This window comes from Rhinopithecus roxellana, chromosome 14, assembly GCF_007565055.1.
Source record: "Rhinopithecus roxellana isolate Shanxi Qingling chromosome 14, ASM756505v1, whole genome shotgun sequence".
NCBI classification, from domain to species: domain Eukaryota; kingdom Metazoa; phylum Chordata; class Mammalia; order Primates; family Cercopithecidae; genus Rhinopithecus; species Rhinopithecus roxellana.
The window spans coordinates 37308688-37333711 of NC_044562.1; the positions used below are offsets into that span (position 1 = coordinate 37308688).

Below are 25024 nucleotides of genomic sequence, written 5' to 3' on the forward strand. Positions count from 1 at the left end.
AAGGAGAAAGCATCACAGAAATCTTATATCACATTAATAAAACATAACTATAAAGGTTATTATTACCAAGATCAGATGTGTTTCAACAGAAAAAATTAGAACTTTCTCTTTTGAGTATTTAAGACAAAAAGTTAAAAAAAAAAAACATTGAAAGTTATATATATATGTATAATGTATTTTTAAGGGAAAAATTTTTAACTATTCTAAAATTATCTTTTCTCTAAAAAAAGAAATCCTCCCCTGATCAATCCTTTTTCTTACTAATGGAAGCAAGAAAGCAAAACATATGGCTCATGAAAGATTTCATAAGTGCTTCTTGTCAGTGACAGGCGGTCGGAAGGGACTGATTCCTTGCCTTCCTGTTTTCCCTATCCTCCACAGCCTCGAGGTCTTCCTTCAACTTCTGACTCTCTTTCAGGGCCGCATTACGACACTTCACTGTTCGGGACAGCTCCTCTTTACTTCTTTCAAGAATAGATTTCACCTAAGTAGGAAAAAAGAAACAATAAATAACATTACAAATCAGTGACTAGAATAAGACACAGAAATTTAGAAACAAAATTTTAAATGTTTAAATATATTTATTCACTACTATAAATAAAACCCATCTTTATTAGCTGCTTATTTCTTTAAAGGAAACTACAATAAAAATATCTGCGTGAATAAACATAGACAAACCTAATATATTAATCTCCATGAAAACACAAGAATAGGGAGAATAAGACTACCTATGAAGCTGAGATGTAAAGTGGGAAAGAAATTATTATGAGGCTAGCTTCCTTTTGAAAATGTAAATGCACAAACATTATAAAAGCAAAGATGTGTAAGTACTAAATAGGGTCAAGAAAATAGTGTTACAGCAGAATGAATCCTAATTGGAAGTACAGTATTAGAACCTCATATCCTTGAAACAGTTTTGGTAGAGCCACACCATCAGTTCAGATAATCATACTATTTTAAATATTACTCTTTTTAAACTTTTTATTTGATAATTTTAGGCTCACAGAGTGTTGCGAAAATAGTGCAGAGTCCAACGTACACTTCATCCTTTTTTTTTTGAGACTGAGTTTTGCTCTGTCACCTAGGCTGGAGTGCAATGGCACAATCTGGGCTCACTGCAACCACCACCTCCTGGGATCAAGTGATTCTCCTGCCTCAGCCTCCCAAGTAGCTGGGATTACAGGTGTGCAACATCACGTCAAGCTAATTTTTGTAGTTTTAGTAGAGAAGGGGTTTCACCATGTTTGTCAGGCTGGTCTCGAACTCCTAACCTCATGTGATCTGCCTGCCTCGGCCTCCCAAAGTGCTGGGATTACAAGCGTAAGCCACCAAGCCCGGTCTCTTCATCCTGCTTCTTTTGCTGACTTCTCATATTGCTGTAGTTCAACATCAAAACCAGGAAATTGACATGCATACACTATTGTTAACTTGACTAACTAGATTACTTATTTATTCCATTTTTGCCATTTTTTCAACCTTCATTCATCTATGTATGTGTGTGCATGTGTATGCACACAGTTCCATGCAATTTGATCCTATTTACGTATTCACATGACTGCCACCCCCACAGTCAAGACACAGAACTGTTCCATCACCAGAGAAGAATTCCCCTGTGCTATCTCTGTATTCGCGCTTCCCTCCAAAAACTCATACTGTCCTCTGGCAACCACTAATTTGTTCTCTTTTCTTTCCCACACTACACTGATGTACAGTGATTTGTTCTCTATTTCTCCAGTTCTGTCCTTTCAAGCACGTTACTTTAGGCTAGGCATGGTGACTCACGCCTGTAATCCCAGCACTTTGGGAGGCCGAGGCGGGCGGATCATGAGGTCAGGAGATGGAGACCATCCTGGCCAACATGGTGAAACCCCGTCTCTACTAAAAATACAAATAAATAAATAAATAAATAAACAAACAAACAAACAAATAAAAATTAATATTAAAATTAAAAAAAAATAAATTAGCCAGGCGTGGTGGCGGGCACCTGTAATCCCAGTCACTTGGGAGGCTGAGGCACGAGAATTGCTTGAACCCAGGAGGCGGAGGTTGTAGTGAGTCAAGCTGAGATCACGCCACTGTACTCCAGCCTGGCAACAGAGCGAGACTCTCTATCTCAAAAAAAAAAAAAAAAAGTTACTTTAAACATTTAATACATTTTTGAATAGGTAATATATGATTTTTCTTTTTTAACACCTTTTCTGAGGTCTAATTGACATACAATAAGCTACATATACTTAAAGTGTACATTTTGATAAGTTTTGACACATGCATAAGACTTTGAAACAATGAAGATATTAAACATTTCCATCATCTCCAAAAGTTTCCTTATGCTCCTTTGTAATCTCCCCCCTTCTGTCTCTCTCTATTCCCACACTCCTACTGATTCTCACAGGTAACCACTGATCTGTTTTCTGTCACAATAGATTAGTTTGTATTTTCTAGAATTTTATATGGAATTGTATTGTATGCACTTTTTGGAATAACGTCTTTAACTCAGTGTAATTATTTTGAGAGTCATTCAATCTGCTGCATGTATCAACAGTTCTTTCTGTTGCTTAGTATTATTGTAGGAACATCACAATTTAGTTATCCATTCACCTGGTGGACACTGAAGTTGTTTCCAGTTTTAAGTTATTAGAAATACAGCTGTTGTGAACACCTGTGTACAAGTCTCTGTGGAGACATACTTTTATTTGTCTTTGGTGAATACTCCGTAGTGCACTGACTGGGTCACATGGTGGTAGTATGTTTCACTTTTAAAGAAATTCCCAAACTATTTTTTAAAGTGGCTGTACTAATAATAGGTGTGTGGTAGTATCTCACTGTGATTTTATTTGCATTTCCCTAATGACTGATACTTAACCTCTTTTCAAGCACTTACTAGCCACATAACTTTGCTGAAGAAATTATCCGTTCAAATTTTTGCCTATTCTTTTTCTTAGGTTTTCTTCTTAGTATTTAAATTTTAAAAATTATTTTTAATACCTTCTGGAAACAAGGCCTTAATCAGATATGTGATTTGCAAAGAATTCTTCCCAGTCTGTAGCTTGTCTCTTCATTACCTTCATGTTTCTGAAGAGTATAAGTTGTCAATTTTGATAAACTCCAATTTATCGCTTTTGTCCCTTTATGGATCATGGTTTTGATATCAAATCTAATAAATCTTTGTGGAATCCAAGATCACAAAGATTTCTTTCTACGTTTTCTTCTAAAAGTTTTCCAGTTTCAGGGTTATATTTAGATCTATGATCCATTTTAGTTTTTATATATTTTGTGAGGTATGGAGCAAAGATATTTTGTTTTTGCATATGGATATCCGATTATCTCAGCACCATTTGTTGAAAAGACTATCTTTCCTCTGCTTTCAGTTTTGTTGAAAAGAAAACGTTCATAAAACTATTTTGGATAGGTAGTACATCCACATTATTTTTAAAGTACAAAAAGATTAAGTGAAAAACATCCCAGCCACCCAGTTTCCTTCCTCAAAAATAATGTTGCCATTTTATTATGTCATTTTAGACAGTCTATGCTTATACAAGTGAATGCATATGTATATATTCTTTATCTCCCCACCTCTTTTACATCCAAACAGTAAAATACTACATATACTCTTCTGAACTTTTATTGTTTAAACCTAATTTTATATATATATATATAAAATATATATATATAAATATATATATATATATAAAAAAAATATATATATATATATCTCAAAGCAATATTGCAAAACTATGGATACAAACTATTATTTAGCCAGTCTCTTATTGATAAGATTTTGGTTGCTTCCTCTGTTGCTATTAGCCAACAATACTTCAGTAAGTGACCCTGTATATATGTCATGTGTACAAGCCAGTATATCGGTAGGAAAAAGTCCTAGAAGGACAATTGTAGGGTCAAAGTTGTGATAAATATTGCTAAATTGCCCTCCATAGGAAGCTGTACTGTTTCATAATCCCAGTAGTAACAAAGGAGGATGTCTTTTCCCCACATCTACCTCAACATTATAAAACATCCTTAAACTTGAACCTGTAACATTTAAAATACTTAACTTTTTCTAAAGAAAAGGATCCTAGAAAAGTGCAAAGGATGGCAACTTACAGGTCCTGATAATCTACTGAATTTTGTTCTAGAAAAGTATACAGGAATATCATTTTTAAAATTCTACCAGTTTTTTAAGTGTATATTTATCAGTATATATATACACACACATATAAATGCAAAAGTGCCACTAGATGTTTACGGAAGACATCTAAATAGTAGTGAGGCAGGAGAATAGGGTTTGGAGGCAGGGAACTTAAAGCCAATTCATGCTGATTTCCTAAAGCTGAATCAAGGAAAAACACCAAGGTCTGGGGACAGCGAAAGTGAGGCCGATTTTTGCTGACTTCCCAAAGCTGGATCAAAAGAAAACACCTGGGTCTGGGGACAGGGACCCTAAGTCCAATTAACACCAACTTCCAAAAGCTACACCAAAAGGAAAAACCCCATCTCCCCAGCAAGTAGCAAAGGATCAAAGGCTACTATTCTCCCTACACTCCTCCCACTTCCACCATGTCTCAGATGGAAAGGGAGAGTGCCTTGGATTGGCCACAGGCTGAGCATGGGCCATCCCTTCATCAGCATAGGGCATCAATTCACCTCAGCCTTTAATTAGCCACAGGCCAAATCCTTCATCCAGGTAAGAGGGTAGCCACAGTGACCTCAAAAGGTGTACTTAAAACCCAGAAAACTTTGTAAACTTGAAACCCAGAAAACTCCACACCCTATGGAGTTTTCATCGCTTTAATCCCTGCTTTCACTGCTTCCTTCGTCACTTTGTGCGTTTTGTTCAATTCTTTGTTCAAAACGCCAAGGACCTGGACAACTCACACTCACAGCCCTCCTTCCAGTAATAGTAGCCCACTCTAGAAGATAAGCTATAGTATTTTCTATTTCTAAATATCAGATAAAGATGAATGCTCTAATAAGTTTTCTCAAGAAAATATTTTCCAATGTTAAATTTCTTGGGGTTTCTTGAATTAATTTATTTCTATTTGAAAATGAGGCTTTATCCAAGCATTTTAGCTCAAATGTTAAGATTAAGTAGAAATTTTGACTTTTTAAAAAAATCAAAATTATATAAAAAACTCAGTAGTTACTGTTATGTCAAATTTTCTATGTCTAAAACTAATTATGTGATGGCTAGGATAATGGTTTCAATCTATATTAGTCTTTTTTCTGTTTGTGAAGAACCTTATTTCCTAGTTACTCATATCTTCAAGCATTATCTTTCTGGATTAATACTTCATTCTTGTATACATTTAAAATTTCCTGAAGATTTAATGTGTGGTCTTCACTTACCGAGTCTCGTTTAAGAAAATTTGGTGATTCATCATTTACTAAAGGTCTTGAGGCAAGAATCTCTATTTTGCCTTCCAGTCTTCCCTCCATGGTTTTAATAGCATTCAAAAGAGTCTTTAGAGAGATCCTAGAGTCTCCAATATCCTGAGATGTTTTTACAGAAGGCAGGTTAGGTGCAAAGCTCACACGGCGTGTAGAGTTTGGAATAACACTAGGCAAACCAACTGATGACGTTCTCTCCTTTATACTGTTTACATGGGACCTAGAGATTTCAGGGGATTTTGAAGATGCAGGCCTCTCTGGAGATTTTCTTTTTCTTAGAGGCATCATCAATTATTAATAAAAACAATAAAATCAGCTAAACCTATAGTTATTTTTCAAGGAATAGCCACTTTACTAGGAGAAACAACACAAACAGTGTTCTAGAAGGAGCCGTAATGGAAAATATATTTGAAAATGTGTTTCTCCACTTTCAGAGTGAAGAGATCACACTGTAAAATATGACCCAGCAAAGAAACAGACCTTACGCCAACTTCCCTGTCAGAGAGCCCCTGTTAGAGAGCGCATCTAATGAGGCCCTTTTAACAACTCTGTGACCTCATCACTCATCAGCAGAGTCAAGTGGTTAGAATCCTATGAGTATTCCATTTGAAAACATATTTTAGTTCCTTGGTTACCAGGGGTATAGATACACAAATATCATAGACACAGAAGTTAATATGCTTTTATTAAGACTTAACAATTTAAAAAATAACCTAATGATATGCATGTTAAATTTGTAAATAATTGAAATGAGTCACTTTCTTCTGGTAACACCTTCCTGAGGTATGTTCTTCACTAAATGTTTTTGTTATCTTGCTTAACTTTTTCTATTCATTTGTTAAAATATTATGTGACCTATGAAAGGTTTTTAGCCTCAAGAGCCACCATGCTGACAAGTGAGCACTTTCATTACCAATACCTCTTTCAGGTGAGCATCTGCTTGTTGCAGGTGTACCCTCTTGGCACTGAGTTCTGAGTTTGCCTTTAATTCAAAAAAACAAGGATATTTGTTCCTCACAGTTGCCAAAATTTGTAAGGCTCAAGTTCAAAAAGCACTGCCTTTATGAAAGCATTTCTCACTGCTTCTACTCATAATCATGCTCCCTATAAATGTTCAGTAATACAATCTATTTTTCTGAAAAGCATAACTTTCTATTCGTAATAAAGTTTATGGAGTACATTTCCTAACTATAATAAGCAAGTTGAATGTCTCAATCCTGCTTCAGGTATCTTTACAATTTCTGAGGCTTACCAGAACCTTGTATGTACTAGGTGCTTGAAAAAAAGTTTGTTAAATTGAGTCAAGTGACAGGATATTTATCTTTCTGGGATTCTATGGTAAAGTGGGGAAAAAGACATCAAACAATTTCTTAAAAATGAAATATAGCAGCAATCTGCTTTTGTAGATATTAATCACACCTGAGCATATTTAGTCTGTAGAGACTTATTCATCTTGCGTAGATGATCATTCTGTAAGCTGGTGTCAGTAAAAGACTGTACTTGTTCTTCTAGCTGTTTAACTTTTATCTAGAGGAAAAACAAAAATAAGAAAAAAATGAAAAACAAAGACATTTAAACATATATATTTACACATATTTATATGTTCCAGAAGGGGGAAAAAAGGTCAAGTTGTAAAAAAAAAAAAAAAATTACAAAGAATCCTTAAAACTTGCAAAAAGCAATCCCAAGTTTAATCATGCAAAAAATAATTTAGACTCTGTAGCCATTTAAATGTGCTGAGATAACTCATTTGGTTTCTAGTGCTTATAGGCCTCCAAATGGACATGACTCATGAATATAACAGTGAGATTTTGTGGCTAATATAATTCAAAAATTTGTTGCTAATATATTTGAATTGTGGTACCTGGCATTCAAAACCCTTTTGAATGTGTATAATTAGAACTGTCAATGTACAAGAAGCAGACATATCAGACCAGAAGAATGGAGAGGGGCGGGGAACAGGCATAGAGTCTTCTGTTTCACTGACACAAAATTTCAAAAGTTGAATGGAATTCTTACACGTTGAATTATATCTTAAAACTAATTCACAAAGACAATACTCACAAGTCTCTCTTTAAAGAAAATTATCATTTTGGAGGACAAAATCATTTAATATATACTCATAAATCTCCAAATTATGTATTTTTCCACATTTGCTTCCTCTTATCCCCAAACGCTTCACACACAACAATTAACGTTACTGAACCTACCCCTAAATAAGGAAAATTTTCATCCAAAATTTTATTTAAATCAACTGTTCCATCTCTCAATATCTTGTTTCCTATCTGTAAAGTGCAAACATCTATTTCACTGTAGCTACTGGACATTTTCAGCAACTGTTAAAATTTGAATGGGGTGTTAGAAATCAGGATGGTTAATTGGCCTTGTGGGCGACAGTTACTGGAAGAGGGTACTGGGTGTTGGGGATGTTCTGTTTCTGGATCTGAGTGCTGATCACATTGCTATATTCACTTTATAAAAAATTCATCAGGCTGTGCCCTGTGTGCTTTTCAGTATATATGCTATAGTTCAATAACAAATTAACTGTAAAAAAAACAAAGTAAACCAAGCACTTCCCTAACTTCTAAATTAAGGTCACAAATGCAGTTGCTTATAGGGGCCAGGCAGCTAACACAATGTTGAAATCCCAGTGGTTAAGTGGTGGGGCCAATGGTAAATTAGAGTGAAGCCAAAAAACTCAAACTGACATATGTTTAAAAACAGTTTAAAAAGTGCTGGAAATCATTCAGACATATATGCCATCATCCCATCTATCCACCCCTGAACTTAAAAAAATAAAATTACCATTAAAATTGAAAGGTTCTGTGTAGCCTGTCCCAACCAAATCTCCTTCTATCCTACAGTTAACTGTTCTGCTGAATGTATCATTCCTATTCTTTAAAAGATAAATTTATATGTATCCCTAAACAGTATATAGTATTGTTTTATGAGATTCATCCATGTTAACACATGTAACTCCAATGCACCCATTTAGCATGCCCTCTTAAATATACTGATTTTAGGTTATTCTGTTCCAAGAGAGTTGAATAGGAACACCTCTAGGCTGGAGCTCCCAGCGTGCCCGACACAGAAGACAGGTGATTTCTGCATTTCCCATTGAGATGCCTGGTTCATCTCACTGGGACTGGTTGGACAGTGGGTGCAGCCCACGGAGGGTGAGCTGAAGCAGGGCAGGGCATCGCCTCACCCGGGAAGCACAAGGGGTTGGGGGGATTTCCCTTTTCTATCCAAGGGAAGCCTTGACAGACGGTACCTGGAAAAACGGGACACTTCTGCCCAAATACTGCGCTTTTCCAACAGTCTTAGCAAATGGCACACCAGGAGATTATGTCCTGAGCCTGGCTCGGCAGGTCCCACGCCCACAGAGCCTTGCTCACTACTAGTGCGGAAGTCTGAGAACGACCTGTGAGGCAGCAGCCTGGCAGCAGGAGGGGCGTCCGCCATTGCTGAGGCTTGAATAGGTAAACAAAGCAGTCCGGGAAGCTCAAACTGGGCAGAGACCACTACAGCTCAGCAAGACCTGCTGCCTCTGTAGACTGCACCTCTGGGGGCAGGGCATAGCTGAACAAAAGGCAGCAGAAACTTCTGTAGACTTGAACGTCCCTGTCTGACAGCTCTGAAGACAGCAGTGGTTCTCCATCCATGGTGTTTGAGCTCGGAGAACGGACAGACTGCCTCCTCAAGTGGGTCCCTGACCCCCATGTAGTCTAACTGGGAGACACCTCCCAGTAGCAACTAACTGACACCTCATACAGGTGGGTGCCCCTCCGGGATGAAACTTCCAGAGGAAGGATCAGGCAGCAATATTTTCTGTTCTGCAGCTTCCGCTGGTGATACCCAGGCAAACAGGGTCTGCAGTGGACCTCCAACAAACTCCAACAGACCTGCAGTTGAGGGACCTGACTGTTAGAAGGAAAACTAACAAACAGAAAGAATCAACATCAACAAAAAGGACATCCACATGAAAACTCCATCTGTAGGTCATCAACATCAAAGACCAAAGGTAGATAAAACCACAAAGATGGGAAGAAACCAGAGCAGAAATGCTGAAAATTCTAAAAACCAGAGTGCCTCTTCTCCTCCAAAGGATCACAGCTCCTCGCCAGCAATCGAATAAACCTGGACGGAGAATGACTTTGACGACCTGACAGAAGTAGGCTTCAGAAGGTCGGTAATAGCAGACTTCTCTGAGCTAAAGGAGGATGCTTGATCCCATCGTAAGGAAGCTAAAAACCTTGAAAAAAAAATTAGACGAATGGCTAACTAGAAAAAAGTGTAGAGAAGACCAAATGACCTGATGGAGCTGAAAACCATGACACGAGAACTATGTGACACAGGCACAAGCTTCAATAGCCGATTCCATCAAGTGGAAGAAAGGGTATCAGTGATTGAAGATCAAATTAGTGAAATCAAGTGAGAAGAGAAGTTTAGAGAAAAAAGAGTAAAAAGAAATGAACAAAGCCTCCAAGAAATATGGGACTATGTAAAAGACCAAATCTATGTTTGATTGGTGTACCTGAAAGTGACAGGGAGAATGGAACCAAGATGGAAAACACTCTTCAGGATATTATCCAAGAGAACTTCCCCAACCTAGCAAGACAGGCCAACATTCAAATTCAGGATATACAGAGAACACCACAAAGATACTCCTCGAGAAGAGCAACTCCAAGACGCATAATTGTCAGATTCACCAAGGTTGAAATGAAGGAAAAAATGTTAAGGGCAGTCAGAGAGAAAGGTCGGGTTACCCACAAAGGAAAGCCCATCAGACTAACAGCAGATCTCTTGGAGAAACTCTACAAGCCAGAAGAGAGTGGAGGCAAATACTCAACATTCTTAAAGAAAAGAATTTTCAATCCAGACTTTCATATCCAGCCAAACTAAGCTTCATAAGCGAAGGAGAAATAAAATCCTTTACAGACAAGCAAATGCTGAGAGATTCTGTCACCACCAGGCCTGCCCTACAAGAGTTCCTGAAGGAAGCACTAAACATGGAAAGGAACAACCAGTACCAGCCACTGGAAAAACATGCCAAATTGTAAAGACCATCAATGCTATGAAGAAACTGCATCAACTAATGGGCAAAATAACCAGCTAACATCATAATGACAGGATCAAATTCACACATAACAATATTAACCTTAAATGTAAATGGGCTAAATGCCCCAATTAAAAGACACAGACTGGCAAATCGGATAAAGAGTCAAGACCCATCAGTGTGTTGTATTCAGGAGACCCACCTCACGTTCAGAGACACACACCGACTCAAAATAAAGGGATAGAGGAAGATCTACCAAGCAAATGGAAACTAAGAAAAAGCCGGGGTTGCAATCCTAGTCTCTGATAAAACAAATTTTAAACCAACAAAGATCAAAAGAGACAAAGAAGGCCATTACATAATGGTAAAGGGATCAATTCAACAAGAAGAGCTAACTATCCTAAATATATATGCACCCAATACAGGAGCACCCAGATTCATAAAGCAAGTTCTTAGAGACCTATAAAGAGACTTAGACTCCCACTCAATAATAGTGGGAGACTTTAACACCCTACTGTTGATATTCAACAGATCAGTGAGACAGAAGGTTAACCAAGATATCCAGGACTTGAACTCAGCTTTGCACCATGCAAATTTAATAGACATCTACAGAACTCTCCACGCCAAATCAACAGAATATACATTCTTCTCTGTACCACATCACACTTATTCCAATATTGACCACATAGTTGGAAGTAAAGCACTCCTCAGCAAATGTAAAAGAACAGAAATCACAACAAACTGTCTCTCTGACGACAGTACAATCATATTAGCACTTAGCATTAAGAAACTCACTCAAAACCACACAACTACATGGAAACTGAACAACCTGCTGCTCCTGAATCACTACTGGGTAAATAACAAAATTAAGGCAGAAATAAAGATGTTCTTTGAAACCAATGAGAACAAAGACACCACACACCAGAATCTCTGGGACACATTTAAAGCAGTGTGGAGAGGGAAATTTATAGCACTAAATGCCCAGAAGAGAAAGCAGGAAAGATCTAAAATCGACACCCAAACATCACAATTAAAAGAACTAGAGAAGCCAGAGCAAACAAATTCAAAATCTAACTAAGATTAGAGCAGAACTGAACGAGACAGAGACACAAAAATTCCTTCAAAAAAAAAATCAATGAATCCAGGAGCTGGTTTTTTGAAAAGATCAACAAAATTGATAGACCACTAGCAAGACTAATAAAGAAGAAAAGAGAGAAGAATCAAATAGACACAATAAAAAAATGATAAAGGGGATATCACCACCAATCTCACAGAAATACAAACTACCATCAGAGAATACTATAAACACCTCTACACAAATAAACCAGAAAATCTAGAAGAAATGGATAAATTCCTGGACACAAACACTCTCCCAAGACTAAACCAGGAAGAAGTTGAATATCTGAATAGTCCAATAACAGGCTCTGAAATTGAGACAATAATTAATAGCTTCCCAACCAGAAAAAGTCTGGACCAGAGAGATTCACAGCCGAATTCTACCAGAGGCACAAAGAGGAGCTCATATCATTCCTTCTGAAACTATCGCAATCAACAGAAAAAGAGGGAATCCGACCTAACTCATTTTATACGGCCAGCATCATCCTGATACCAAAGCCTGGCAGAGACACGATAAAAAAAGAGAATTTTAGACCAATATCCCCGATGAACATTGATGTGAAAATCCTCAATAAAATACTGCAAACAAAGAGGAGCTGGTACCATTCCTTCTGAATCTAATCCAAAATATAGAAAAAGAAGGAATCTAGTATTTTGCCAATAAAATACTGACAAACCGAATCCAGCAGCACATCAAAAAGCTTATCCACCACAATCAAGTTGGCTTCATCCCTGGGATGCAAGGCTGGTTCAACATACACAAATCAATAAACTTAATCCATCACATAAACAGAACCAACAAAAAAACCACATGATTATCTCAATAGATGCAGAAAAGGCCTTCATCAAAATTCAACAACTCTTCATGCTAAAAACTCTCAATAAGCTAGGTACTGATGGAATGTTATCTCAAAATAATAAGAGCTATTTATGAAAAACCCACAGCCAATATCATACTCAATGGGCAAAAACTGGAAGCATTCCCTTTGAAACTGGCACAAGTTTCAAATTGGAAAAAACTACTTTAAAGTTCATATGAAACCAAAAAGGAGCCCACAGTGCAAAATCCTAAGCCAAAAAGAACAAAGCCGGAGGCATCATGCTACCTGACTTCAAACTATACTACAAGGCTACAGTAACCAAAACAGCATGGTACTGGTACCAAAACAGAGATATAAACCAATGAAACAGAACGGACCCCTCAGAAATAACAACACACATTTACAACCATCTGATCTTTGACAAACCTGACAAAAACAAGAAATGGGGAAAGGATTCCCTATTTAATAAATGGTGCTGGGAAAACTGACTAGCCATATGTAGAAAGCTGAAACTTCCTTACACCTTATACAAAAATTAATTCAAGATGGATTAAAGACTTAAATGTTAGACCTAAAACCATAAAAACCCTTAAAGAAAACCTAGGCAATACCATTCAGGACACAGGCATGGGCAAGGACTTCATGACTAAAACACCAAAAGCAATGGCAACAAAAGCCAAAATTGACAAATACGATCTAATTAAACTAAAGAGCTTCTGCACAGCAAAAGAAACTACCGTCAGAGTGAACAAGCAACCTACAGAATGGGAGAAAATTTTTGCAATCTACCCATCTGACAAAGGGCTAATATCCAGAATCTACAAAGAACTTCAACAAATTTACAAGAAAAAAAAAAAAAAAACCATCAAAAAGTGGGAAAGGATATGAACAGACACTTCTCAAAAGAAGACATTTATGCAGCCAACAGACACATGAAAAAATGTTCATCATCACTGATCAGAGAAATGCAAATCAAAACCACAATGAGATACCATTTCACACCAGTTAGAATGGCCATCATTAAAAAGTCAGGAAACAGCCGATGCTGGAGAGGATGTGGAGAAATAGAAATGCTTTTACACTGTTGGTGGAAGTGTAAACTAGTTCAACCATTGTGGAAGACAATGTGGTGATTCCTCAAGGATCTAGAACTAAAAATACCATTTGACCCAGCCATCCCATTACTGGGTATATACCCAAAGATTATAAATCATGCTACTATAAAGACACATGCACACTATGTTTATTGCAGCACTATTTACAATAGTAAAGACTTGGAACCAACCCAAATGTTCATAGATGATAGACTGGATTAAGAAAATGTGGCATATATACACCATGGAATACTATGCAGCCATAAAAAATGATGAGTTCGTGTCCTTTGCAGGGACATGGATGCAACTGGAAACCATCATTCTGAGCAAACTATCGCAAGGACAGAAAACCAAACACCCCATGTTCTCACTCATAGGTGGGAACTGAACAATGTGAACACTTGGACACAGGGCAAGGAACACGACACCCCGGGGCCTGTCGTGGGGTGGGGTGCAGGGGGAGGGATGGCATTAGGAGAAATACCTAATGTAAATAACTAGTTAATGGGTGCAGCAAACTAACATGGCACATGTACACCTATGTTGCAAGCCTGCACGTTGTGCACATGTACCCTAGAACTTAAAGTATAATAAAAAAAATACTGATTTTTAAAACTGGCTTAACTACTTTTAGTAAGGGGAAATATTACAAAATCTAGTAAAATTCAGGATATGCACATCCTAAAACCCAGTAATTCTACTCCTAAGAATTATATTTAGCTGAGAGAATCTTCTGTATATAAGGAGACTGGTACAAAAATTCATCATATCATCATTGTTACTGTTTGCAAGCAATTAGAAAGTAGCTGATTATCCATCAACAGAAGAATAAATACATTGTGGCATGTTTACATAATGGAATACTGTACAGCACTGAAAAGGAGGCAGCAGTTTCCAATACAGTCTAAATTAACACACAAAATCCAGTATTTATTATCATTCATTAACAAGCTGATTCTGAAAATGTAATCTTTTACCAAATACGATTCCTATGTATATTTTCAATCCATTCTAATCCAGTTGAGCGAGAACACACAGAAGACTACTGTTTTGACTATGTTTAGTATACAGCTCTTCCTTTAAATTGTCTTGTAAGAGTTATGTGCTCCAAGAGCACTTTCCCTAGAGCTGATGAAGTCAGTGCTTTTGGAATGCAGCAGCCCAAGACCTGACATAAAAATACCAATGAATCAATAGTTCACAATAGTTCAAAAAGTGTTTCTTCAAAGACTATCAAAAATCTTAAACCCTTATTATAGGAATATGAATAGCAAAAAGGCATGTTATTTCCCTTATGATTACACAGAATCTGGATAATTTCTAAGACTGCATGGTAGAGGTTTAAAAGGTCAGACAGATAATATTAGACCCATTCATAAATTATAAAATATATTTCACTCCCAGTCAAAATTTGGCTTCAAGTCTGTCATGAGGGCCTGGGATTTGTCTTATATATTTAATAATGTATTTCATTTTTCTTGGAAAAGCTAAAAAAAAGGCTAAAGTCATGGATCATAGCCTCTTATGAGATCATTCATTCCACAAAGGGGAAAGTTATTTTACGCCTGTAAAGATGTATACACCCTGCCTGTAATGGAGCCTATTTTTCCCAATGAGAAGTAGATAAGAGAGGTGTGCTTATCCTCCTCATTTTATAGATGATTAAGATGAAACTCAAGAAAAGTAAGACCTTTCCACAGTCACACAAATGTAGATAACATTTAAATGCATCGTGACCTCTGGAAAACATTAATATTAATAGGTGTTCTAGTAATTCTTTTTATTGTAGTTCTTTTTATTGTTCTAGTAATATATTGTTCCACAAGCATGGCTTATCAACTGCCTTTTGGTCTGCTATTTCTGGGTCCCATCCTGTCTGCTAACCCTATGGTAAACCCTTTGAGTAGATGAGGATGAGGTTAATGCTGATGTGTTTGGCAAACCTCTAGTGAGATTACTTACCAAATCAGCTCCATAGTTGCTGCTATGGTCTGGATGTGGTTTGACCCTGCCAAAACTCATGCTGCAATTTAACTGCTGATATTATTAAATGTTGAGAGGTAGTGGGATCTCTAAGAGGTATCTGGGTAATGAGGGATCTGCTCTCATGAAGGGTTAATGCAGTCTCACAGGTGTGAGTAAGTTCTTGCTCTTGGGTTGTTATAAAGTGAGGCTGCCTCTTGTGTTTGGTCTCTTTGCAAACACCCACTGTCCTGTCTGCTTTCTGCCACGACATGAGGCAGCATGAGGTATTCACAGATAGGTTGTATGATCCTGGACTTCCCAGCCTCCAGAACCATGAGCCAAATAAACTTCTTTAATTTACAAATTACCCAATCTCAGATATTCTGTTATAGCAACAGAAAACAGACTAAGACAGTTGCCAAGCCTAACTGGGCTTCACTTCATACTATTTAGTCCAGCGGGCCTCAACTATGGTTGCAACATTGGAATCATCTGAGGAGCTTTAAAAAGTACTGAAGTCACTTGTAATCCCAGCACTTTGGGTGGTCAAAGCAAGGCAGATTGCTTGAGCTCAGGAGTTCGAGACCAGCCTGAGCTACATGGAGAAACCCTATCTCCATGGACAAACCAAAAACACGAAAAAACTTAGCTGGGTATGGTGCTACACACCTGAATCCCAGCTCCTTGGGTGACTGAGGTAGGAGGAACATTTGAGCCCAGAAGGCAGAGGCTGCAGCAAGCCCAGATATTGCACCATTGCACTCCAGCCTGGATGACAGAGCAAGACCTCATCTCTCTCACACACACACACACACACACACACACACACACACACACACACACGCAGCACTTTAGTCGAGGAACTATCCCCTGAGATTTTGATTTAATTGCTCTGGGGTACAATTCTAGTCATGGGAATTTCTCCCCTACATTTTTTTTCTAGAGACAGGGTCTCACTTTATTACCTAGGCAGGAGTGCAATGGCATGATCATAACTCACCATAGCCTCCAACTCCTGGGCTCAAGTGATCCTCCCACTTGGGGCTCCCACTTGAGCCTCCCAAGTAGCTGGGATTACAGGCACTTGCCATCATGCTTGCCTAATTTTTATTTATTTAATTTTTTTGTAGAGATAGGGTCTTGCTATATTGCCCAGGCTGGTCTCAAACTCCTGGCCTCGAGCCATTCTCCTGCCTCAGCCTCCCAAAGTGTTGGAAACAGGCATGAACCACCATGCACAGCCTCCCCCAACATTTTATAAAATGTTTTAAACGTACAGAAAAATGGAAAGAATTTTACTGTGAACATGCATACACCAACCATCCCATCCAAATTCTACCATTAATATTCTCTTATTTGCTTATCACATATCTATCCATTTATCATTTCCTCTCTCCATCCATCAACCTATTTTTTCTATGCTGCATTTCAAAGTGGCAGATATTATACACTTCCCAGCATGAGGAATTTTAAAAACTGCACAGTGATTCTAATGTATAGCTAAGACTTAGCACCACCGATTTGGATTTCAGTGTTTCCACTGGAGTTAGTTTAAGTCAAGCTTACCTATATCAGTTCAGGCTTCCTGCTCTGGGGTACCATAGGGACAAAACCCACAGGCAGCAAAAGAACAGTATCATCACATTCACTCGATTGCCTCTGAGTCTGTTTCCAGGTTTTTTACTTTTTAGAAATGTGTTTTAAAAATTCAGCAAAAAGAGGTATAGGCTTTCTACATTCTCAGGGAATGGCCACACATAAAATGATTATAATAAAGCTTCAAAAAGTCACGGAATGGGTTTTGGCTTCACAATTTTAGGTTTCAGCAACTACGGAATGTAAATAGAAGTCACCTGGCTATCGATGAGGCCACAAACTTAGGGATGTCCAGAGACTATAGACTTAGTAAATGACACAGCTAGGTATTCTCAAAATCTAGCAATATTTATTTTGATAATTGGTATTTTTAAAATTCAGACAAGAAAAATCAGAAAATAAATCTCATACCTGGAGTTTTCCCTTTTCATAGGCCAGTTTATTTTTACTTTCAGTAATTTTTCCCAAGATTTTTTCCACCTTCTGTTGGGCAAGCTGATAAGGCAAACACAGGCATCAGAACCTCTAGGCATAGAAAAGAATAACCATTTTCATTTTTAAACAAGTATTTACATCCTTACCATTTCTATCATCATAAGATCAAGATTCCTATTTATTTGCTACTGCTGCTTTTAGTCTTTCCCTACATAGTTGATCACAGGGCTAATATGCAACATGTACAAGAAGACTGCTGATAAAAGCATGAAGCCTTAAGAGTACCAGAGTTGGTTGGTTTTGTATATTAACTCCTTTTTTGTTATGTCAGTTACTCCTTTGTAGTTGTGATCCAACACGGATGTGGTGTGGTTGTATCAGTGACTGCAGGTAGTCTGTAGAGCATTACACGGTTCTTTACGGAAACAGCAGCTGCAAGTGACCAGGACCACTGATAGAAGAAGGCACCTCACTTACTACAGTAAAAAGCAGTTTAGAAAAATCTCAAAAACAAAATAAATGTTTATTGGAGACTCAAACTCATTGTTTGATCAAATACTCAACACAATATTATCTGGAACAAACATTACCAAACGTTCCATATTTCACGAAATTACATATTTTCATTATTCAAACAGCCTTTAATAATGACAGTTATTTTTTCATATCCTGTTGTTCTCATACTATATTAGAAAAAATAAGTACAAAATTTAAATTTTGGGCCATATTGGTACTTTCTTTATATGAGGGGCACCATTAAGTGATTGAACATGGAAATTTTCAGTCTTCACAATCAATGCCAGTGCTATATCTTAATAACATGAAATATTGCCATATGTCAAAATCGTCTTCATAAACCAAATGTGGAGATAATGCACACAAAGCAAATGTGACTGAAGACACAAACTCTTAATCACTTATAAGCTAACTAGCTGCACTATGGATCATTTGCAGTAAATCTTAAGTTCAAAGTCTTATTAATGTTGGTAAGTATCTTATATTGCCATCATTCACTATTTCTGGTTTGTATTTGCTTATTCTGTGAATAACAGAGTACCTTTTAGGCATTTTAAGCCAAATAATTTTAGATTTTTGTTTTATGTTCAATTTTAGGTAAGCTGATAGATAAAACCCATGTATTAATTTACATAAGAGATATTCCTCACTACCTCCAACATGATTACAGCTATTCTTTAGTCACCACTTTGTAATATCCTTTAAGTGTGTGAATCTACCACACATGCTTCTAAATAAAAGCAAAAACACATTCCAAACTAGATTGCTATAATCTGTAAATCCTATTTTCCTCTGTTCAAAATATTTTCTATGAGAAGGCACATTAAGCTGGGCACAGTGGCTCACACCTGTAATCCCAGCACTTTAGGTGGCTGAGATGGGAGCATCACTTGAGGCCAGGAATTCAAGACCAGTCTGGTCAACATAGCAAGACCCTGTCTCTACAAAACATTAAAAAATTAGCTGGGCACAGTGGTGCATGCCTTTAGTCCTAGTTACTTGAGAGTTTGAGGAGGGAGAATTGCTTGAACCCAGCTGGTGGAGGCTACAGTGAGCCATGATGGTGCCATTGCACTCCAGCCTGGAAGACACAGCAAGACCCCCATCTCCTTTAAAAAAAAAAAAAAAAAAAAAGTTATAGTAGTCTGGAGCATTGTTTCTCCTTAGTAGTTGCCTTGGCTAGAAGAATTTCATTTTTGACATTCAACACTTGATAAAAATCAATGGAAAAGCCATAAAGAATTAGCCCTTGTATACCATCTACCCTAAAATCATACACCTTTAATATAAAAACTTATACCCAATATTAGGCTTTGGTGGATTATTAACTATTAGACCAAGTATTTGTCCTGTCAGAATATTTATTTCATACATTATTACACATATTCATAATTCAGTTTTTAAAAGTTTTAAAAATTACTGTGTTGCTCCCAGTAAGGCAAAGGAAAATATGTTTTAAAAAGCATTTAGACCAGTAGAGTATTGGTTTCAAAATAACCTGAGGAAAATGTAGACTGCTATCAATAAATAGGAAATTGGTGACGATAAATATATTATCACAGAATCAGCTCATCATCAATTAATTTTCTATCTGTGGAAAACACAGTCCTCTTTGCCAAAATATTCTCTATTTTGGGAACTATGATGCAAAATCATTCCATGAATGTAACATTACAATTTAGGATTATGTTGACCAAGTTTTCAGCAGCAAATAAATTGTAAGGATGCTCAATAATACCACAAAAGCAAAGCTACAATAACAATAAAAGCTTAATTATTTAAAATTCGATTCAAACTTCTACAAATTAAGATGTCTCAGTGTGCTGTAAAGCATGGGTAAGAACATATAAAAAAAACAAGAACTAGAGTTAACCTAAAATATGCTAGCTCTAACAAATACTAAAAACTCAAAAATAACTATCTTCTTGAAATGGAGAAAGGTTTTTTTAAAGAATAACTTAAATTATCTGGGTCTTCTATAAAAGGTGACCAGACATTTAAAAAATAATGGCGCTTTTCCCCTATCAATACAATTCCCTCTCTCAGGCAAAGGCATGAAGAACTTCCATTAATCTTTTAAATATACGTTTAAAATAATAATTTTCCCATTATGCCACCAAAGAGAGTGCTAATGTACTAAATGAAAATTGTCTGAGCAAAATAAAAATGTGATAATATTTGACAAAGGGTCATTTATTTAAATATTATGACACACACAAAAAAATTGTTCCAAGTTGCTAAGGGAAAGTGGATGTTAAGGCAGTTACTTAAATTACTGTTTACAGATTAAATAGGCCCTGTACCTGTACAGGAGACCAGAAATTAGAAACCACTTAAATAAGTTAATATCTCAGGTTCTGAGTTATAGAAGACTGAACTGAAATTAACTTTTGCTTAAATACTCTTGGTAATACACTATAAGCATGATCAGTATATAGAGAAAAACAGAAACTGGGGAATCATTTGAGAAACATCATACAGAGAAAAATACCAAGCATTAGAATATGAATTCTAACTCAGAAACACAAAGATACCACTCTTCGGAGAAGAGGAAGTAAAAATAGGAAGAATTATCTTAAGATATGAAAGATAGGTTGCCAAAGATCAACAGTAAGCCACAAAATTATTTCTAAAATCATTTTTTAAATCCACGTGAGCTGTACAAGTTAGCAGAAGCTGTTAGAAGAATACACAAAACCAGTAGGATACTGGCATCTTGGTAAAGCTATTTTATAAGCAGATTGTAAGCATTTTTTAAAGTTTTTGATTATTTTGAATTTTTTATTCAAAATATTTAACAACGGTATGACATGAGCCCCAGAAAAACCAACTTTGACATCTGCATGAGTGTACACTGACAATGTCATCCTGGTTTTAAGAAATAATACATTTTAGTTCATTTTCTAATTTCAAGTCTTTAAAGTCCCAGTTGTATAGGGAATTATGTTTCTGTCTGGTGCTACAATTTTAAAATACATGTATAAACCCCAAAAGAGAAGTGGGGAGGAAAATCATTCAAACTGAACTCAGGCATAGTAACCTTCCTACATTTGGATCTTTTCTTACTGTGGGTCCCTGAGTGACTGACTGCCAGTGGTAATGGAATTAAATTGCACTATCACTACAGGCTAAAATGGCAAAAAAAAAAAAAAAAAAAAAAACCCTGAAATTACAAAATATGAAAGAAAAACCAGAGAGAATAATATTTATTATTGCAATATGACATTAATCCTTACTGCCTGGCAAAACAGACATGACCTTCTCTGTATTCCAGTCAATCAATGTTTTTTTTTTTTTTTCATGGCTCATTATTTTATTTTTTTACAAAGTAACAAATAATATTTATTGTTCATATAGAAAATTTAGAACATGTACAAAAATTATAAAATAAAAAAAAATCATCTATAGTCTCACCACTCAGAGATAGTTGCTATTTTTTTGATAATGCACATGTAATCTACGTATATAATACACATGCACAGGTACATTTTAAGTAGAATTAAATCTTTTTTTTTTATTATTATACTTTAAGTTCTAGGGTACATGTGCATAACGTGCAGGTTTGTTACATATGCATATTTGTGCCATGTTGGTGTGCTGCACCCATCAACTCGTCAGCACCCATCAATTCATCATTTATATCATGTATAACTCCCCAATGCAATCCCTCCCCCCTCCCCCCTCCCCATGATAGGCCCCGGTGTGTGATGTTCCCCTTCCCGAGTCCAAGTGATCTCATTGTTCAGTTCCCACCTATGAGTGAGAACATGCGGTGTTTGGTTTTCTCTTCTTGTGACAGTTTGCTAAGAATGATGGTTTCCAGCTGCACCCATGTCCCTACAAAGGATGCAAACTCATCCTTTTTTATGGCTGCATAGTATTCCATGGTGTATATGTGCCACATTTTCTTAATCCAGTCTGTCACAGATGGACATTTGGGTTGATTCCAAGTCTTTGCTATTGTGAATAGTGCCGCAATAAACATACGTGTGCATATGTCTTTGTAGTAGAATAATTTATAATCCTTTGGGTATATACCCAGTATTGGGATGGCTGGGTCATATGGTACATCTAGTTCTAGATCCTTGAGGAATTGCCATACTGTTTTCCATAATGGTTGAACTAGTTTACAATCCCACCAACAGTGTAAAAGTGTTCCTATTTCTCCACATCCTCTCCAACAACTGTTGTTTCCTGATTTTTTAATGATTGCCATTCTAACTGGTGTGAGATGGTATCTCATTGTGGTTTTGATTTGCATTTCTCTGATGGCGAGTGATGATGAGCATTTTTTCATGTGTCTGTTGGCTGTATGAATGTCTTCTTTTGAGAAATGTCTGTTCATATCCTTTGCCCACTTTTTGATGGGGTTGTTTTTTTCTTGTATATTTGTTTGAGTTCTTTGTAGATTCTGGATATTAGCCCTTTGTCAGATGAGTAGATTGCAAAAATTTTCTCCCATTCTGTAGGTGGCCTGTTCACTCTGATGGTAGTTTCTTTTGCTGTGCAGAAGCTCTTTAGTTTAATTAGATCCCATTTGTCAATTTTGGCTTTTGCTGCCGTTGCTTTTGGTGTTTTAGACATGAAGCCCTTGCCCATGCCTATGTCCTGAATGGTACTACCTAGATTTTCCTCTAGGGTTTTTATGGTATTAGGTCTAACATTTAAGTCTCTAATCCATCTTGAATTAATCTTTGTATAAGGAGTAAGGAAAGGATCCAGTTTCAGCTTTCTACTTATGGCTAGCCAATTTTCCCAGCACCATTTATTAAATAGGGAATCCTTTCACCATTTCTTGTTTCTCTCAGGTTTGTCAAAGATCAGATGGCTGTAGATGTGTGGTATTATTTCTGAGGACTCTGTTCTGTTCCATTGGTCTGTATCTCTGTTTTGGTACCAGTACCATGCTGTTTTGGTTACTGTAGCCTTGTAGTATAGTTTGAAGTCAGGTAGCATGACGCCTCCAGCTTTGTCCTTTTGACTTAGGATTGTCTTGGCAATGCGGGCTCTTTTTTGGTTCCATATGAATTTTAAAGCAGTTTTTTCCAATTCTGTGAAGAAACTCATTGGTAGCTTGATGGGGATGGCATTGAATCTAAAAATAACCTTGGGCAGTATGGCCATTTTCACGATATTGATTCTTCCTATCCATGAGCATGGTATGTTCTTCCATTTGTTTGTGTCCTCTTTGATTTCACTGAGCAGTGGTTTGTAGTTCTCCTTGAAGAGGTCCTTTACATCCCTTGTAAGTTGGATTCCTAGGTATTTGATTCTCTTTGAAGCAATTGTGAATGGAAGTTCATTCCTGATTTGGCTCTCTGCTTGTCTGTTACTGGTGTATAAAAATGCTTGTGATTTTTGCACATTAATTTTGTATCCTGAGACTTTGCTGAAGTTGCTTATCAGCTTAAGGAGATTTTGGGCTGAGACAATGGGGTTTTCTAAATATACAATCATGTCATCTGCAAAGAGGGACAATTTCACTTCTTCTTTTCCTAACTGGATACCCTTGATTTCTTTCTCTTGCCTGATTGCCCTAGCCAGAACTTCCAACACTATGTTGAATAGGAGTGGTGAGAGAGGGCATCCCTGTCTTGTACCAGTTTTCAAAGGGAATTTTTCCAGTTTTTGCCCATTCAGTATGATATTAGCTGTGGGTTTGTCATAAATAGCTCTTATTATTTTGAGGTACGTTCCATCAATACCAAATTTATTGAGCGTTTTTAGCATGAAGGGCTGTTGAATTTTGTCAAAAGCCTTTTCTGCATCTATTGAGATAATCATGTGGTTCTTGACTTTGGTTCTGTTTATATGCTGGATTATGTTTACTGATTTGCGAATGTTGAACCAGCCTTGCATCCCAGGGATGAAGCCCACTTGATCATGGTGGATAAGCTTTCGGATGTGCTGCTGAATCCGGTTTGCCAGTATTTAATTGAGGATTTTTGCATTGATGTTCATCAGGGATATTGGTCTAAAATTCTCTTTTTTTGTTGTGTCTCTGCCAGGCTTTGGTATCAGGATGATGTTGGCCTCATAAAATGAGTTAGGGAGGATTCCCTCTTTTTCTATTGATTGGAATAGTTTCAGAAGGAATGGTACCAGCTCCTCCTTGTACCTCTGGTAGAATTCAGCTGTGAATCCATCTGGTCCTGGACTTTTTTTGGTGGGTAGGCTATTAATTGTTGCCTCAATTTCAGAGCCTGCTATTGGTCTATTCAGGGATTCAACTTCTTCCTGGTTTAGTCTTGGGAGAGTGTAAGTGTCCAGGAAATTATCCATTTCTTCTAGATTTTCTAGTTGATTTGCGTAGAGGTGTTTATAGTATTCTCTGATGGTAGTTTGTATTTCTGTGGGGTCGGTGGTGATATCCCCTTTATCATTTTTTATTGCATCTATTTGATTCCTCTCTCTTTTCTTCTTTATTAGTCTTGCTAGCGGTTTGTCAATTTTGTTGATCTTTTCAAAAAACCAACTCCTGGATTCATTGATTTTTTGGAGGGTTTTTTGTGTCTCTATCTCCTTCAGTTCTGCTCTTAGTTATTTCTTGCCTTCTGCTAGCTTTTGAATGTGTTTGCTCTTGCCTCTCTAGTTCTTTTAATTGTGATGTTAGAGTGTCAATTTTAGATCTTTCCTGCTTTCTCTTGTGGGCATTTAGTGCTATAAATTTCCCTCTACACACTGCTTTAAATGTGTCTCAGAGATTCTGGTATGTTGTATCTTTGTTCTCATTGGTTTCAAAGAACATCTTTATTTCTGCCTTCATTTCGTTATGTACCCAGTAGTCATTCAGGAGCAGGTTGTTCAGTTTCCATGTAGTTGAGCGGTTTTGATTATGTTTCTTAGTCCTGAGTTCTAGTTTGATTGCACTGTGGTCTGAGAGACAGTTTGTTATAATTTCTGTTCTTTTACATTTGCTGAGGAGTGCTTTACTTCCAATTATGTGGTCAATTTTGGAATAAGTGCGATGTGGTGCTGAGAAGAATGTATATTCTGTTGATTTGGGGTGGAGAGTTCTATAGATGTCTATTAGGTCC

At 37.0% G+C, this 25024-nt stretch overlaps 1 protein-coding gene across 1 annotated transcript in view; it reads right to left on the bottom strand.

Annotated features, from left to right (window-relative positions):
• The window catches only part of CCDC150 (coiled-coil domain containing 150), a 100841-nt gene that overhangs the window by 14073 nt on the left and 61744 nt on the right, over window positions 1–25024 (bottom strand). Inside the window, exons 15-18 of the mRNA XM_010381609.2 lie at window positions 17448–17531; window positions 6805–6912; window positions 6305–6367; window positions 356–484 (exon numbers count right to left, since the gene is read on the bottom strand). Coding sequence (XP_010379911.1) covers window positions 356–484; window positions 6305–6367; window positions 6805–6912; window positions 17448–17531 — 384 coding nt within the window. The remainder of the gene's footprint in view (window positions 1–355; window positions 485–6304; window positions 6368–6804; window positions 6913–17447; window positions 17532–25024) is intronic.